At 47.2% G+C, this 16,107-nt stretch overlaps 1 protein-coding gene across 1 annotated transcript; it reads left to right on the plus strand.

The window, feature by feature from the left end:
• Nucleotides 1-1,468: 1,468 nt before the first annotated feature.
• Nucleotides 1,469-6,617, plus strand: LOC117986919 (uncharacterized). Its single transcript, XM_034973878.2, has 2 exons — nt 1,469-2,938; nt 2,982-6,617. The coding sequence occupies exons 1-2, from the start codon at nt 1,469-1,471 to the stop codon at nt 6,615-6,617; spliced, it is 5,106 nt and encodes a 1,701-aa protein (XP_034829769.2).
• The last annotated feature ends 9,490 nt before the right edge of the window (nt 6,618-16,107 follow it).

Genomic DNA, 16,107 nt, shown 5'->3' on the forward strand with positions numbered 1-16,107 from the left:
AAAATTTTCAAAAAATTTTCACTTACAAAATTTTTCGGCAAAATTTATACCCCAAATTTTCGTAGTTTTCCGGTCTTTTCCGACTCGGACGGTGCCCGCGCGTGAGGACCGTGCGCCTGACCGCTTTTCCGACAATTTTCGCGCGGAAAACGCGGAAAATCGTGCGCCGATCACAGCATAGACATCTGTACCGAGCTGATATAGCTAAGTGGAATTTCTCATACAAAATTCATAGATTTGCTTAAAGAAACTGCATAAATCCTGCGTCGTTGTCCCGGTTCTTCGAATTTTCACGTGAAAATCTCTCAGGGCGTTGCTTTCCACCGGCCCCAGCGTCCTGCGAAAGAAAATCCAAAATTAAAATTTTCAAAAAATTTTCACTTACAAAATTTTTCGGCAAAATTTATACCCCAAATTTTCGTAGTTTTCCGGTCTTTTCCGACTCGGACGGTGCCCGCGCGTGAGGACCGTGCGCCTGACCGCTTTTCCGACAATTTTCGCGCGGAAAACGCGGAAAATCGTGCGCCGATCACAGCATAGACATCTGTACCGAGCTGATATAGCTAAGTGGAATTTCTCATACAAAATTCATAGATTTGCTTAAAGAAACTGCATAAATCCTGCGTCGTTGTCCCGGTTCTTCGAATTTTCACGTGAAAATCTCTCAGGGCGTTGCTTTCCACCGGCCCCAGCGTCCTGCGAAAGAAAATCCAAAATTAAAATTTTCAAAAAATTTTCACTTACAAAATTTTTCGGCAAAATTTATACCCCAAATTTTCGTAGTTTTCCGGTCTTTTCCGACTCGGACGGTGCCCGCGCGTGAGGACCGTGCGCCTGACCGCTTTTCCGACAATTTTCGCGCGGAAAACGCGGAAAATCGTGCGCCGATCACAGCATAGACATCTGTACCGAGCTGATATAGCTAAGTGGAATTTCTCATACAAAATTCATAGTCAATTCTGATTTGCTTAAAGAAACTGCATAAATCCTGCGTCGTTGTCCCGGTTCTTCGAATTTTCACGTGAAAATCTCTCAGGGCGTTGCTTTCCACCGGCCCCAGCGTCCTGCGAAAGAAAATCCAAAATTAAAATTTTCAAAAAATTTTCACTTACAAAATTTTTCGGCAAAATTTATACCCCAAATTTTCGTAGTTTTCCGGTCTTTTCCGACTCGGACGGTGCCCGCGCGTGAGGACCGTGCGCCTGACCGCTTTTCCGACAATTTTCGCGCGGAAAACGCGGAAAAAAGGCCCCCCACCCACCCTATCTTAGTTACTGAGGTGGTAACCAGCAGTACCGACGTGAGAGCCGCGGAATTTGGGACTGGGAAATTCGAAATTCTGATTTTGCAGTCCTGTGTCTGGCAGTACAGAGGGCCCATTTTATTTACTCACGGCTCTCTACACTAAAACACCGACTTAGGAATCACTAAAAACTCACATTAAATCTGATTCTATATCTCAGACGCCATGTCGGGCAACGCGCCAGGCGCAAAATCAAAGAAAACCGTGCCCTTAGGAAGGAAAGTGCTTCTTCGCTCGGTTAGCGCCGAAGACCCTAAGCCTTCGGGCAGCGAAGCCCCCAAGCCTTCAGGTGGCGAAGCCCCCGCATCAAAGACCTCCAGCCAGTCGTCACCGACCCCGAGTGTGTCTAGTAGGGCGTCGTCTGGCGAGCCTACACAGGCCGCTCTTTCGACCCTTCCAGCTGCAGCGAACCGCCTTCTTCAGGAAGCGAAGGAACAAATGGAACAGTCGGGGAATCTAAAAACCTCCATCAAGGAGAAGGTTCTGGAGAACCTCGCAGGACTATATGAAATAGTTCTGCGGCTCAGTGAGTCCCGACAGACTCTGCAGTTGCAGCTGGAGCGGGCCCGCTCCCAGGCGACGTCTCAGGCATTGAGCCTAGAAAAACAGCAGACCGCACGACTGGAAGAGCTCGTGGAGGGCGTCAAAGCAGTGGACATAAGAGCCCCTATCGCGGAGGTGCTAAGCGAGGTAAAATCACTGCGTCAGATCGTGAACTTCGACGTACTGGATGCACTCTCCAAGACCAGTCAACAGCAGCCGCTCCCTCAGGCCGTGGAAATTACCAAACGGCTCAATGAAGCCAGCAGCCAGCTAGCGGCTGTTGTCGAAGAGAGTAGGAGAAGTGTGACATACGCCGAGGTTGCAGCGGGCCCGAAGCCTAAGTCAATACCTAACCCAAATCACTCGATTATCGTATCCTCGAAGGACGAGAAAGACACGAGCGACGATGTACTCAAGAGAATCCGAGGTGCCGCAGACGCGAGAGCTAGTGGAGTCAGGGTGGAAAGGATCCGCAAAGCCAGAAACCAAAAGGTAGTAATAAGCTGCGAATCCAAAGACTCACTAACCCGCTTGACCGACAAGCTGAAAGTGGATGACTGCCTACAGATTAACGAGGCTAAAAACAAGGACCCTCTTATCGTCATCAAGAACATGCTGTCGTACAACACCGACGACGAGGTGGTAGCCTCAATAAAAACCCAGAATGCAGATGCGCTCGTGGGCATTCCCGATAGCGAGTACCGGGTAGTCCCGAAATACCGCAGGCCTGCCAGGAATCCCCACGAGTGTCACATGGTGATGCAAGTATCACCCAAAGTATGGCAGAGATTGACAAGTCAGGGAAGGGTGCACATAGACCTCCAGCGGTGCTTCGTCCTCGACCAGTCTCCTCTGGTCCAGTGCACGCGGTGCCTCGGCTTCGGCCACAGCCGCCGCCTGTGCAAAGAAGCAGAGGACAGGTGCAGTCACTGTGCTGGGCCGCACCTCCGTTCGTCCTGCCCCTCGTGGACCGTCGGCGACGTGGCCTGTTGCAGAAACTGCCACATAGCGAAGCTGGAGAGGACGGAACACAGCGCATTCGATCTAGAGTGCCCCATCAGGAAAAAATGGGACACTATAGCTCGCTCTAGTGTCTCATACTGCTAAAGTGGTCAATGGGATAACGGTAATACAGGCGAACCTGCAAAGGAAGAAGCTAGCTACCCAGGAGCTGCTGAAAGGAGCCAGAGACAGTGGGGTTGACGTCTCCCTAATACAAGAACCCTATGTGGGGGCCGAGGGGATAGTGGGCCAGTATTCAGGAACTAGAGTTATTCAAAAAACAAAAGATCGAGGTAAGCCGGTAAAGGCAGCGATCTTGGTGCATAACCAGAACTGGGAAATCCACGAAGACCCATTCCTGACGACAGAAAACATCGCCTACGTTGCCATCAAGACCAAAGATCGTGTAGTTAACCTTATATCGGCCTACCTCGAAGAAGACCAACCCCTCGAACCTTACTTGGAGCACTTACGCAAGATAATCACCAAAAAAGGGTCAAGTAACATTATCTTTGGCGGAGACGTCAACGCCTGGAGCACCTGGTGGGGTAGCTCGGAAGAGAACCATAGGGGAGCAGAGCTGGCTTCTTTCTTAGACGAGCTTGACCTGCAAATATTGAACGACGGGAGCGAGCCCACATTCTTAACTGTCAGGAACAACAAAATATATAGCAGCAGGGTCGACATTACAACGTGCAGTGTCGACCTTCTGGGTAAAGTCGACGGTTGGACAGTGGATCAGGGCTTCACGAGCTCTGACCACAATACAATTAAATTCAATTTACAATTAGAAAAACCAACTACACACAACAAAACTTTAACTACAAGACAATACTTTACCAATAAAGCGAAATGGACCATCTTTAAGAAAGAACTCGATAAACAATTAAAAGAGACAGACATAGATAAGACCAAAGTGAGACAAATATTAAATAAAAAGGACTTAGACGAATTAGTTGGTAAATACGTAGAAAATGTCATAAATGCATGCAATAGGTCCATCCCAAAACTAAAACCTAAAGACCATTTTAAGTTACCATGGTGGACTGCTAAACTTGAACTCCTGAAAAGAGAAGTAACTACAAAAAAAAGGAGAATCAGATGCGCTGCTCCCTCCCGTCGTGCACATGTTGTAAAAGATTACGTAGAAACAAAACAAATATACGAAGAGGAAGCAAAGCACGCACAAACCACCAGCTGGAAGCAGTTCTGCACCAAACAGGATCGGGAGAGTCTGTGGGACGGAGTGTATAGAGTTATAAGATCTACACAAAGGAGAACGGACGACAAGCCCATGGTTAAAGACGGAGTCGCACTCAGTCCCGCAGACTCTGCCGAATACATAACATCGACCTTCTTCCCCGATGACAACGTCCTGGAAGACACCCCGAAACACACCGAAATCAGAGGGCGCACATCCATCCAAAACGACGGGGGCATAGACGATCCTTACTTTACCGAAACTGAACTACAGCACGCAGTAAATAGCTTCAACCCAAAAAAGGCTCCGGGTTCGGACGGGCTCACGGCAGATATCTGCACCGCCGCCATAAACCACGACCCGGGGCTTTTCCTGAGTATAGCGAATAAATGTTTGGAGTTGTCTCTGTTCCCGAGTCTTTGGAAGGTGGCCACGATTGTCGTATTAAGAAAGCCGGGCAAAACAGACTACAACCATCCCAAATCTTACAGACCAATAGGGCTCTTGTCAATCTTCGGCAAAATACTGGAAAAGATGCTTATAAGTAGGCTAAAATATCACATCTTGCCAAAATTAAACACCAGGCAATATGGCTTCGTCCCCCAGCGCAGCACGGAGGACGCTCTCTGTGATCTGGTGAACCATATAAGGGAACAGATAAACAACAAGAACATTGTTACCCTGGTTTCACTAGACATAGAGGGCGCCTTTGACAGCGCCTGGTGGCCGGCCATTAAGGATCAGCTTCATAAAATGAACTGCCCCAAAAACTTAAAACGCCTGATAAACAGTTATTTCGAAAACAGGCAGGTCCAAGTGACCTACGCGGGCAAAACGGTTATAAAACCGACAACAAAGGGCTGCGTGCAGGGTTCGATAGGGGGACCCATCTTTTGGAACCTCCTGTTGAACCCTCTACTCAATGATCTGGACAAAAAAGGGGTATACTGCCAGGCCTTCGCGGACGACGTCGTTCTTGTGTTTTCCGGGAAGGACTCGCAGTGCATCCAAAATAAGGCAAACGAAACCTTGGACCTTATAAACGCTTGGGGTGCAGAAAACAAATTAAAATTTGCAGCGCAAAAAACCCATGCCATGATCCTGACGAAGAAACTTAAATACCAAACACCAAATTTAAAGATGAACGGCACAGAAATCTTACTCACTAAAGAAATCAAAATACTAGGCCTAACAATAGACGAGAAACTAACCTTTAATAAACACGTAGCAAACACTGCAGTCAAAGCTTTAAATATTTACAAACAATTGGCCCGAACGGCCAGGACTACGTGGGGATTAAACCCGGAAGTCATAAGAACGATTTACGTGGCCGTCATCGAGCCAATTGTTATGTATGCTGCTAGCGTTTGGGCCAAAGCTGCCGAGAAGATAACTGTCCAAAAGCAACTTAACACAATACAACGAGGCTTCGCTCAAAAGATTTGCAAGTCCTATAGGACGGTATCACTGCACGCGGCGCTAGTTCTGGCCGGACTGATTCCTTTGGACTTGCGAATCTCTGAGCACGCTCAACTGTACGAAGCGAAGCGCGGTCGTCCCCTTCGATGCCTACCTGAAGACAGGAAATTAGAGGAAAGAATCAGCTTCCTGGAGGCCGAGCATCCAGCGGAAACCATTGCCGTCGATTATTCCAACCTTGAAGATCTTCAACCTGAAACCGTCGAGGCACACAACCTGCAAGGCACTCTCATTTTTACCGACGGGAGTAAGATTGAGGACAAAGTCGGAGCGGCCATTTCAATATGGAAAGATGGAAAGGAGACGGCTTCCATGAAGCTGAGACTCGAGCCTTACTGTACCGTGTTTCAAGCGGAGTTATTTGCTCTCCGAAGGGCAATTGAAAAATTCTCCAAGGGGAAGGACGATGAGGTGTGCATTCTCAGCGACTCCAGGTCGTCACTGGACTTGCTGAGAAACCACAGGTCATTTCACCCCTTGGCCTTTGCAATAAGGAAGCAAATAGCAAACCTCCGCCAACAAGGCAAGGAAATACGACTGTATTGGATAAAAGCTCACGTGGGCATCGAGGGCAACGAACGCGCTGACGAGCTGGCCAAACAGGCAGCTCTCCACAAAAAGAGCAAAGCGGATTACGACGCCTGCCCCGTTTCGTATGTTAAAAGACAAATCAGACAAGCTACCCTTGACGTCTGGCAGAAGAGATATAGTGAAGGCGACACCGCCAACACAACAAAAGCTTTTCTGCCAGACGTCAGGAACGCCTACAAAATCATACGGACGATAAAACTGGACTCGACCACAACACAAGTTCTATCGGGACACGGTGGATTCGCATACTACTTGCACAAATTCAAGTGCAAGGCGAGTCCATCGTGCCAGTGCGATCCAGAGGTGAATGAAGATATACTTCATTTGCTGCTGGATTGCCCGAGATTCGCAAAAATACGCTTTGAAACCGAAATACTTTTAGATGACAATATTACACTAGGAACAATAAATAAATTTTTGGAGAATAAAGACAAAAGAGATATATTTTTAAAATTTTGTAAATACATAGCAGAAAAAATAATAAGACAAAACAAATAATCAAGTTATTTATATATGTGCTATAAAACATATAGCACATATATAAAATAAAAATACAAATAATAAATATAAACAAAATAAATATACTATAAATTAGCCACAATACTGTTATTGTGGCCAGTACCTTAACAAATATATAAAATAAAATATCACAATAATTATATATGTACCTTCTTTTTACAAGCAAAGGCTCTTTACTTCATGTTATAATAACATGAAGTAAAAAGACCAACAATAGAAATAATATATAAAATAAATATTAAACATAAAATATTAAATATATAAATGGAAATAAAATCTTAGATTTTATTTCATTTAAAAATAATTAAAACGTAATACCAAAGACTCTGATCTCCACGTCAGAGGTAAATAGAGCAATCTATGATTTAAAAAAAAAAAAAAAAAAAAAAAAACCTAACCTAACCTAACCTAACCTAACCTAACCTAACCTAACCTAACCTAACCTAACCTAACCTAACCTAACCTAACCTAACCTAACCTAACCTAACCTAACCTAACCTAACCTAACCTAACCTAACCTAACCTAACCTAACCTAACCTAACCTAACCTAACCTAACCTAACCTAACCTAACCTAACCTAACCTAACCTAACCTAACCTAACCTAACCTAACCTAACCTAACCTAACCTAACCTAACCTAACCTAACCTAACCTAACCTAACCTAACCTAACCTAACCTAACCTAACCTAACCTAACCTAACCTAACCTAACCTAACCTAACCTAACCTAACCTAACCTAACCTAACCTAACCTAACCTAACCTAACCTAACCTAACCTAACCTAACCTAACCTAACCTAACCTAACCTAACCTAACCTAACCTAACCTAACCTAACCTAACCTAACCTAACCTAACCTAACCTAACCTAACCTAACCTAACCTAACCTAACCTAACCTAACCTAACCTAACCTAACCTAACCTAACCTAACCTAACCTAACCTAACCTAACCTAACCTAACCTAACCTATAGATTTGCTTAAAGAAACTGCATAAATCCTGCGTCGTTGTCCCGGTTCTTCGAATTTTCACGTGAAAATCTCTCAGGGCGTTGCTTTCCACCGGCCCCAGCGTCCTGCGAAAGAAAATCCAAAATTAAAATTTTCAAAAAAATTTTCACTTACAAAATTTTTCGGCAAAATTTATACCCCAAATTTTCGTAGTTTTCCGGTCTTTTCCGACTCGGACGGTGCCCGCGCGTGAGGACCGTGCGCCTGACCGCTTTTCCGACAATTTTCGCGCGGAAAACGCGGAAAATCGTGCGCCGATCACAGCATAGACATCTGTACCGAGCTGATATAGCTAAGTGGAATTTCTCATACAAAATTCATAGATTTGCTTAAAGAAACTGCATAAATCCTGCGTCGTTGTCCCGGTTCTTCGAATTTTCACGTGAAAATCTCTCAGGGCGTTGCTTTCCACCGGCCCCAGCGTCCTGCGAAAGAAAATCCAAAATTAAAATTTTCAAAAAAATTTCACTTACAAAATTTTTCGGCAAAATTTATACCCCAAATTTTCGTAGTTTTCCGGTCTTTTCCGACTCGGACGGTGCCCGCGCGTGAGGACCGTGCGCCTGACCGCTTTTCCGACAATTTTCGCGCGGAAAACGCGGAAAAAAGGCCCCCCCACCCACCCTATCCTAGTTACTGAGGTGGTAACCAGCAGTACCGACGTGAGAGCCGCGGAATTTGGGACTGGGAAATTCGAAATTCTGATTTTGCAGTCTTGTGTCTGGCAGTACAGAGGGCCCACTTTATATACTCACAGCTCTCTACACTAATACACCGACTTAGGAATCACAAAAAACTCACATTAAATTTGATTCTTATTTAATTATTTAAGTGTTTTTCTGACTGAGCAGATTTTACACTGCTCAAGCTAGACAGTGAATCTATCTTTAATTAGTTAAGTATATTCGACTGGGCAGACTTTACACTGCCCAAACTAACAATTAAAAATTTAAATTAATTTAAGTAATATAGACTTTGGCAAGCTATACACTGCTAATACTTCAATTTTCATCACAGGCCTTATACACCACTTAGTGATTGGACTGTTAAGGTTAGGCTTAGCTTATTGATAGTTGGAGGCTCCTTACACCTCCAACTTTTTCAAAATTGTTTACATTAGTTTAAGAAAATCGGACCTTGGCAGCTATACACTGCCTACTAGTTTAATTCTGGCCCTATACACCACTTAGTGATTTGACCATAAGGTTAGGTAAAGGTATTTAAGGTTACTGACAGTTGGAGGCCCCTTACACCTCCAACTTCTTCAAATTAGGTTAAGACTAAAATAAACCTCTCTCCAATGGCGCCAACACTATCGAGTGCAACAAGCAAACCCCCCCAATACAGGGAGCACCTCTGTAAAGCACATGGACCCAGAGTCTAGAAAGAAACCCGCAATTAAGCCCCCGTCAACCGAAATGCCCTTCCTGGCGAAGTCGGCCGCGGAGGGCCCCCTCGGAGAGCTGGCGACTACCGCGAACCGGCTCTTCCAGGAGGCCAAACTTCAACTGGAGCAGTCTGGGAACATAAAGTCAACAATAAAGGAGACGGTCATCGAGTGCCTCTCGAGCCTCTACACGATCGTGTTGCGGCTCAACGGAGGGACACCGCCTCCCGTCACCCAGACCGTTACAGCAACAGCGGCAGACTTTGCGAGGGAGGTCATGGAGGAGCTACAGCAGCAGCGAGAATTGGTGGTCGCCGCCAGGGCCGACATCGGGGTCGTCAGGGACCACGTACAAAAAATTGATAGTAATATAGAAAAGATGAACACAGTCACTGACGGTATTACGTACGCGGCGATGGCGGCGACCGCCAAGCCCGCTGGGGCCACCTCCCAGCCACCTCAAGCTTTCCACTCGATGGTCGTGTCTTCGGTCGACGCTCACGACAAAAGCGAAGACATAATCGACAAAATAAGAACTGCCGTGAACGCGAAGACCTCCGGCGTGCGAGTGGACAGGTTGAGAAAAGCCAGAGATCAAAAGGTAGTACTGGGCTGCCAGTCGCGAGAAGAGCTCGCCAGAGTAGTAGAGAAATTGAAGACTGGCAGCCCAACACTCCTGACTAAGGAGGTGGAAAATAGGGATCCGCTTGTCATTCTGCTAAACGTCCTTAGCATTAATACCGATGAAGACATATTGGGTGCCCTAAAGCTGCAAAATGGGAACGTGCTGGGGACGATACCGGACGGCGAATATAGGGCAAGCGTGAGGTATCGAAGAAGGGCCAGGAATCCGCTCGAGAACCATGTGGTTTTGCAGGTGTCACCGCAAGTATGGCAGCGTGTCACAGCCGTGGGAAAGGTCCACATAGATCTGCAGCGGGTGGTGGCTAAAGATCAGTCCCCACTGGTTACTTGCTCCAGGTGTCTGAGCTACGGGCACGGCCGTAGGACCTGCGAGGCGTCCGCAGACACCTGCAGCCACTGCGCGGGTCCGCACCTGCGTAATGAGTGCCCGGCGTGGAAGGCTGGAGATCGACCCACGTGTTGCAACTGCCAGAGCAGCCGACTAGATCGGACAGATCACAATAGTTCTGACGAGAGCTGTCCGATCCGGAAAAAGTGGGATGCACTGGCAAGAGCGAGAGTGGCATACTGCTAAAGGCTCCTCGGGCGAAACAAGTGAAGGGTATAAATTCATCCAAGCTAACCTCCAAAGAAAGCAGCTGGCCCTAAAAGAAATGTTCCTGGAGGCACAAAAGGGTGGGATTAGTCTGGCCCTCGTTCAGGAACCCTATGTGGGTGCGAAAGGAGAAATTGCACAAAGTGGTGGCTTTAGGGTAGTTCAGCAAACGCAGAATCGGACAAAACCCGTTAAGGCTGCAATTGTGATATTTAACAATGACATGCAGATCATCGAATGCCCTACAGCCACCACAGAGAATATAGCCGTCGCGATCCTCAAATCGAATAACTGGGAACTCGGAATCATCTCCGTGTACTTCGAAGACAGCTTGCCCATAGAACCCTATCTAACTCAAGTGAAAAGCATTAAAGAAAAGCTCAAGACGAAACACTTCATCATTGGAGGTGATGCTAATGCTTGGAGCACATGGTGGGGTAGCAATACTGAGGACCACAGGGGTGAAGCGTTAATGGGCACTATCGAGGAGATGGAAATGCACATACTGAACGAGGGAACTGACCCGACCTTCTTCACCATCAGAAACGGGGTTATCTACAAGAGCATAGTAGACATCACAACATGCAGCCATGATTTGCTCGGTAAGATTAGCGACTGGAGGGTCGACCAGGGCATCACAAGCTCTGATCATAACGCGATCACATTCACGTTGCGGCTAACGAAACCAACTGGTGCAAGACCTCCGAAGACGACGCGGAAGTATAACACGCGGAAAGCCGAATGGGAAAAATTTCAAAAGGTCTTGCAAGAAGAATTGGCTAGAAAGCAACTAAATCAAATAGAAATAGAAAACATCGAAACACCAGTTGGACTCGAACAAACGATAACGACATACGTCAACTGTGTCGAGAAGGCTTGTTGTGAATCGATCCCTCCAGTCGCACGAAAACCCAAGTTTAAACTACCATGGTGGACCGAAGAACTCGAAGCTCTGAAGAGAGAGGTTATGACTAGGAAGCGAAGAATATCCTGCGCAGCACCACGAAGAAGGCAATACGTCGTCGACAAGTACCTGCAACTAAAAGAGAAATATGAACTGGAGGCGATGAAGGCCCAAACTGCAAGCTGGAAAGAGTTCTGTGGGACCCAGAGCCGCGAAAGCGTCTGGGACGGGATATATAGGGTAATAAGAAGGACGACTAAGAAATATGAAGACCTTCCCCTAATAGACAACGGAGTGGTCCTGGATCCAAAGGACTCGGTCCAGCTTCTGACCAAAACGTTCTTCCCGCAGGACTTAGAAGCTGACGACAATCAAGTTCACAGAGAAACGAGACGGAAAGCTGAACTGGAAGTGGACAGTAGCCAGGAGAGCGTCCAAGACCCACCGCTCACAATGGACGAGCTAATACACGCGGCGGAAAGCTTCAACCCGAAAAAAGCGCCGGGAGCAGACGGGTTTACAGCTGATATATGCTTGGCCGCTATCAGAGCGAACGCACAAGTGTTCTTTGGTCTGGTGAGCAGGTGCTTCGCCTTGACATATTTTCCGATATTGTGGAAAGAAGCAACGATAGTAGTCCTGCGGAAGCCAGGCAAAGATGATTATACAAAGCCTAAGTCATACAGGCCCATAGGACTACTATCGGTCTTCGGTAAGATATTAGAGAAGATTATGATAAAAAGGATTCGTTGGCACCTGCTACCCAGACTAAACACGAGACAGTACGGCTTTGTCCCCCAACGTTCAACAGAAGACGCTCTCTATGACCTCGTCCAGCATATCCGAGAGAACGTTCGTGCAAAAAAGGTAAATATCGTGGTGTCTTTAGACATTGAGGGGGCTTTCGATAGCGCATGGTGGCCGGCAATAAAATGCAGATTAGCCGAAAAGAAATGCCCCCTCACCTTGCGCAGGATAGTCGACAGCTACCTTAAAGATAGGAGGGTAAGAGTGAGGTATGCGGACGAAGAGTTCTGTACCTCAACAACGAAGGGCTGCGTACAAGGGTCTATAAGTGGTCCAACATTTTGGAATACACTTTTAGACCCCCTACTAGACGAAATCAGCGAACGCGACGTACACTGTCAAGCGTTCGCTGACGACATAGTTCTGGTCTTCTCAGGGTTCAGCATTGCTCAAATGGAGCAACAAGCCGACCAAGTCCTGACCCGTGTGTATGAGTGGGGCCTCGCAAATAAGCTGAAATTTGCACCTCACAAAACAAATGCGATGGTAGTAACCAAGAAGCTTAAATGCGACACCCCTTACATACGCATGGGTGGCACTCAAATAGAAATTGTAAACAAAATTAAGATTTTAGGCCTGTTGGTAGATAACAAATTAACATTTAATGATCATGTAAAGGCTGTGTGCCAGAAAGCTACCAATATTTACAAACCATTGGCAAGGGCAGCAAAAATTAACTGGGGACTGAACTCTGAGACTATCAGAACTATTTATGTGGCCGTGATTGAGCCCATTATCATGTACGCGTCCAGTGTATGGGCACCGGCCACACGGAAGTTGATGACACAAAAGCGGCTAAACACGGTTCAGCGGGGTTTTGCCCAGAAAATCTGCAAATCGTACCGAACCGTGTCACTGAACGCAGCACTTCTGCTGGCCGGTCTCATACCACTTGATTTACGGATACAAGAGGCGGCTCAGCTTTATGAGGCCAAAAGGGGCCGACCGCAGCCCATACTGAATGGCAGGGAGGTCGAAGAGAGAGTATGTTTCCTGAACGCCCCGCATCCCGCAGAGGAGGCTGTCGTGGGGTTCCGGTGCTTAGAGGACATGGAGGAGGCCACCATCGCAGACTATGACATGACCGGTCTGAGGATATTCACAGACGGCAGTAAAATGGACGCCGGAGTGGGTGCAGCTCTCTCGTGCTGGAGGGATGGAGAGGAAACACTGAGTAGGAAATTTCGTCTCGAGCCTTACTGCACAGTGTTCCAGGCAGAGCTGTACGCAATCCTTAAAGCAACAGAACTGGCTTTAAAAGACAAGGACTGCTCTGTGAATATCCTCAGTGACTCCAGGTCTTCTTTAGAAATACTGAGCACTGGAACCTTCCACCCCTTGGCTTTTGACATTAGGAGAAATTTAGCTCTTCTGAGGGCAAAAAATAAGAGGGTCAGCCTCTTCTGGGTGCGAGCTCATGTAGGAGTGGTCGGAAATGAAAGGGCTGACTACTTGGCCAGGGAGGCTGTCACAAAGCTCAAGACCAGGCCGGCTTATGACAGTTGTCCAATTTCATATATAAAGAGATCCATAAGGGAGGACACTGTCATGAAATGGTCTGAGCGTTACAGGGAGGGTGTGACGGCGTCCGTGACCAAGACCTTCCTGCCGTCAGTTGAAAAGGCACATAAAATTTTGAAGAAAATTAAGCTCACACCCCTTTTGGTCCAAATATTCAGCGGACATGGCGGGTTTTCGGAGTACCTACACAGGTTTAAGTGTAAAGACGGTCCTGGCTGTGTCTGTGATGAAACGGTCGATGAATCAATATTGCACTTACTCATCGACTGTCCACAGCACAGCCGAATCCGAGAGGACCTCCACCAACAAATTAGGGTGGAACTGTGTAGGGACTCCGTCCCCGCCATTCTGGAGTGCGACGCAAGTCGGAGCTTATTCCTGCTATTTTGCTCTAAAATAGCAGGAATAGCTATTAAGAGGAACAGAACAGGGTGACAAGGACACAATGTTGTCCAGTATTATAGAATACGACGATTAACATGGGTCCAAATTAAACTGTTCTGTTCCTTTCAAACAGTCGCGAAGTTCGTACAGTCTGATAAAACTAAAACTAAAAAAGGTCTCTGACATTATGTCAGGGGAAAAAGCTGCCTAAATAGAATCCGAAAAGATCTATTTAGTAATTAAAAAAAAAAAAAAAAAAAAAAAAAAAAAAAACCTAACCTAACCTAACCTAACCTAACCTAACCTAACCTAACCTAACCTAACCTAACCTAACCTAACCTAACCTAACCTAACCTAACCTAACCTAACCTAACCTAACCTAACCTAACCTAACCTAACCTAACCTAACCTAACCTAACCTAACCTAACCTAACCTAACCTAACCTAACCTAACCTAACCTAACCTAACCTAACCTAACCTAACCTAACCTAACCTAACCTAACCTAACCTAACCTAACCTAACCTAACCTAACCTAACCTAACCTAACCTAACCGCACGTAACCTAACCGCACGTAACCTAACCGCACGTAACCTAACCGCACGTAACCTAACCGCACGTAACCTAACCGCACGTAACCTAACCGCACGTAACCTAACCGCACGTAACCTAACCGCACGTAACCTAACCGCACGTAACCTAACCGCACGTAACCTAACCGCACGTAACCTAACCGCACGTAACCTAACCGCACGTAACCTAACCGCACGTAACCTAACCGCACGTAACCTAACCGCACGTAACCTAACCGCACGTAACCTAACCGCACGTAACCTAACCGCACGTAACCTAACCGCACGTAACCTAACCGCACGTAACCTAACCGCACGTAACCTAACCGCACGTAACCTAACCGCACGTAACCTAACCGCACGTAACCTAACCGCACGTAACCTAACCGCACGTAACCTAACCGCACGTAACCTAACCGCACGTAACCTAACCGCACGTAACCTAACCGCACGTAACCTAACCGCACGTAACCTAACCGCACGTAACCTAACCGCACGTAACCTAACCGCACGTAACCTAACCGCACGTAACCTAACCGCACGTAACCTAACCGCACGTTACCTAACCGCACGTAACCTAACCGCACGTAACCTAACCGCACGTAACCTAACCGCACGTAACCTAACCGCACGTAACCTAACCGCACGTAACCTAACCGCACGTAACCTAACCGCACGTAACCTAACCGCACGTAACCTAACCGCACGTAACCTAACCGCACGTAACCTAACCGCACGTAACCTAACCGCACGTAACCTAACCGCACGTAACCTAACCGCACGTAACCTAACCGCACGTAACCTAACCGCACGTAACCTAACCGCACGTAACCTAACCGCACGTAACCTAACCGCACGTAACCTAACCGCACGTACCTAACCGCACGTAACCTAACCGCACGTAACCTAACCGCACGTAACCTAACCGCACGTAACCTAACCGCACGTAACCTAACCGCACGTAACCTAACCGCACGTAACCTAACCGCACGTAACCTAACCGCACGTAACCTAACCGCACGTAACCTAACCGCACGTAACCTAACCGCACGTAACCTAACCGCACGTAACCTAACCGCACGTAACCTAACCGCACGTAACCTAACCGCACGTAACCTAACCGCACGTAACCTAACCGCACGTAACCTAACCGCACGTAACCTAACCGCACGTAACCTAACCGCACGTAACCTAACCGCACGTAACCTAACCGCACGTAACCTAACCGCACGTAACCTAACCGCACGTAACCTAACCGCACGTAACCTAACCGCACGTAACCTAACCGCACGTAACCTAACCGCACGTAACCTAACCGCACGTAACCTAACCGCACGTAACCTAACCGCACGTAACCTAACCGCGCGTAACCTAACCGCGCGTAACCTAACCGCGCGTAACCTAACCGCGCGTAACCTAACCGCGCGTAACCTAACCGCGCGTAACCTAACCGCGCGTAACCTAACCGCACGTAACCTAACCGCACGTAACCTAACCGCACGTAACCTAACCGCACGTAACCTAACCGCACGTAACCTAACCGCACGTAACCTAACCGCACGTAACCTAACCGCACGTAACCTAACCGCACGTAACCTAACCGCACGTAACCTAACCGCACGTAACCTAACCGCACGTAACCT

The sequence above is a fragment of the Maniola hyperantus genome, chromosome 12 (genome assembly GCF_902806685.2).
Source record: "Maniola hyperantus chromosome 12, iAphHyp1.2, whole genome shotgun sequence".
Lineage (NCBI taxonomy): Eukaryota > Metazoa > Arthropoda > Insecta > Lepidoptera > Nymphalidae > Maniola > Maniola hyperantus.

Excerpts from the sequence above, each read along its gene's own strand:
- LOC117986919 (XM_034973878.2), top strand. The coding sequence starts at position 1,469 with ATGTCGGGCAACGCGCCAGGCGCAAAATCAAAGAAAACCGTGCCCTTA. Across the intron at positions 2,939-2,981 it reads ACACTATAGCTCGCTCTAGT|GCGAACCTGCAAAGGAAGAA; the intron begins GTCTCATACTGC and ends ACGGTAATACAG.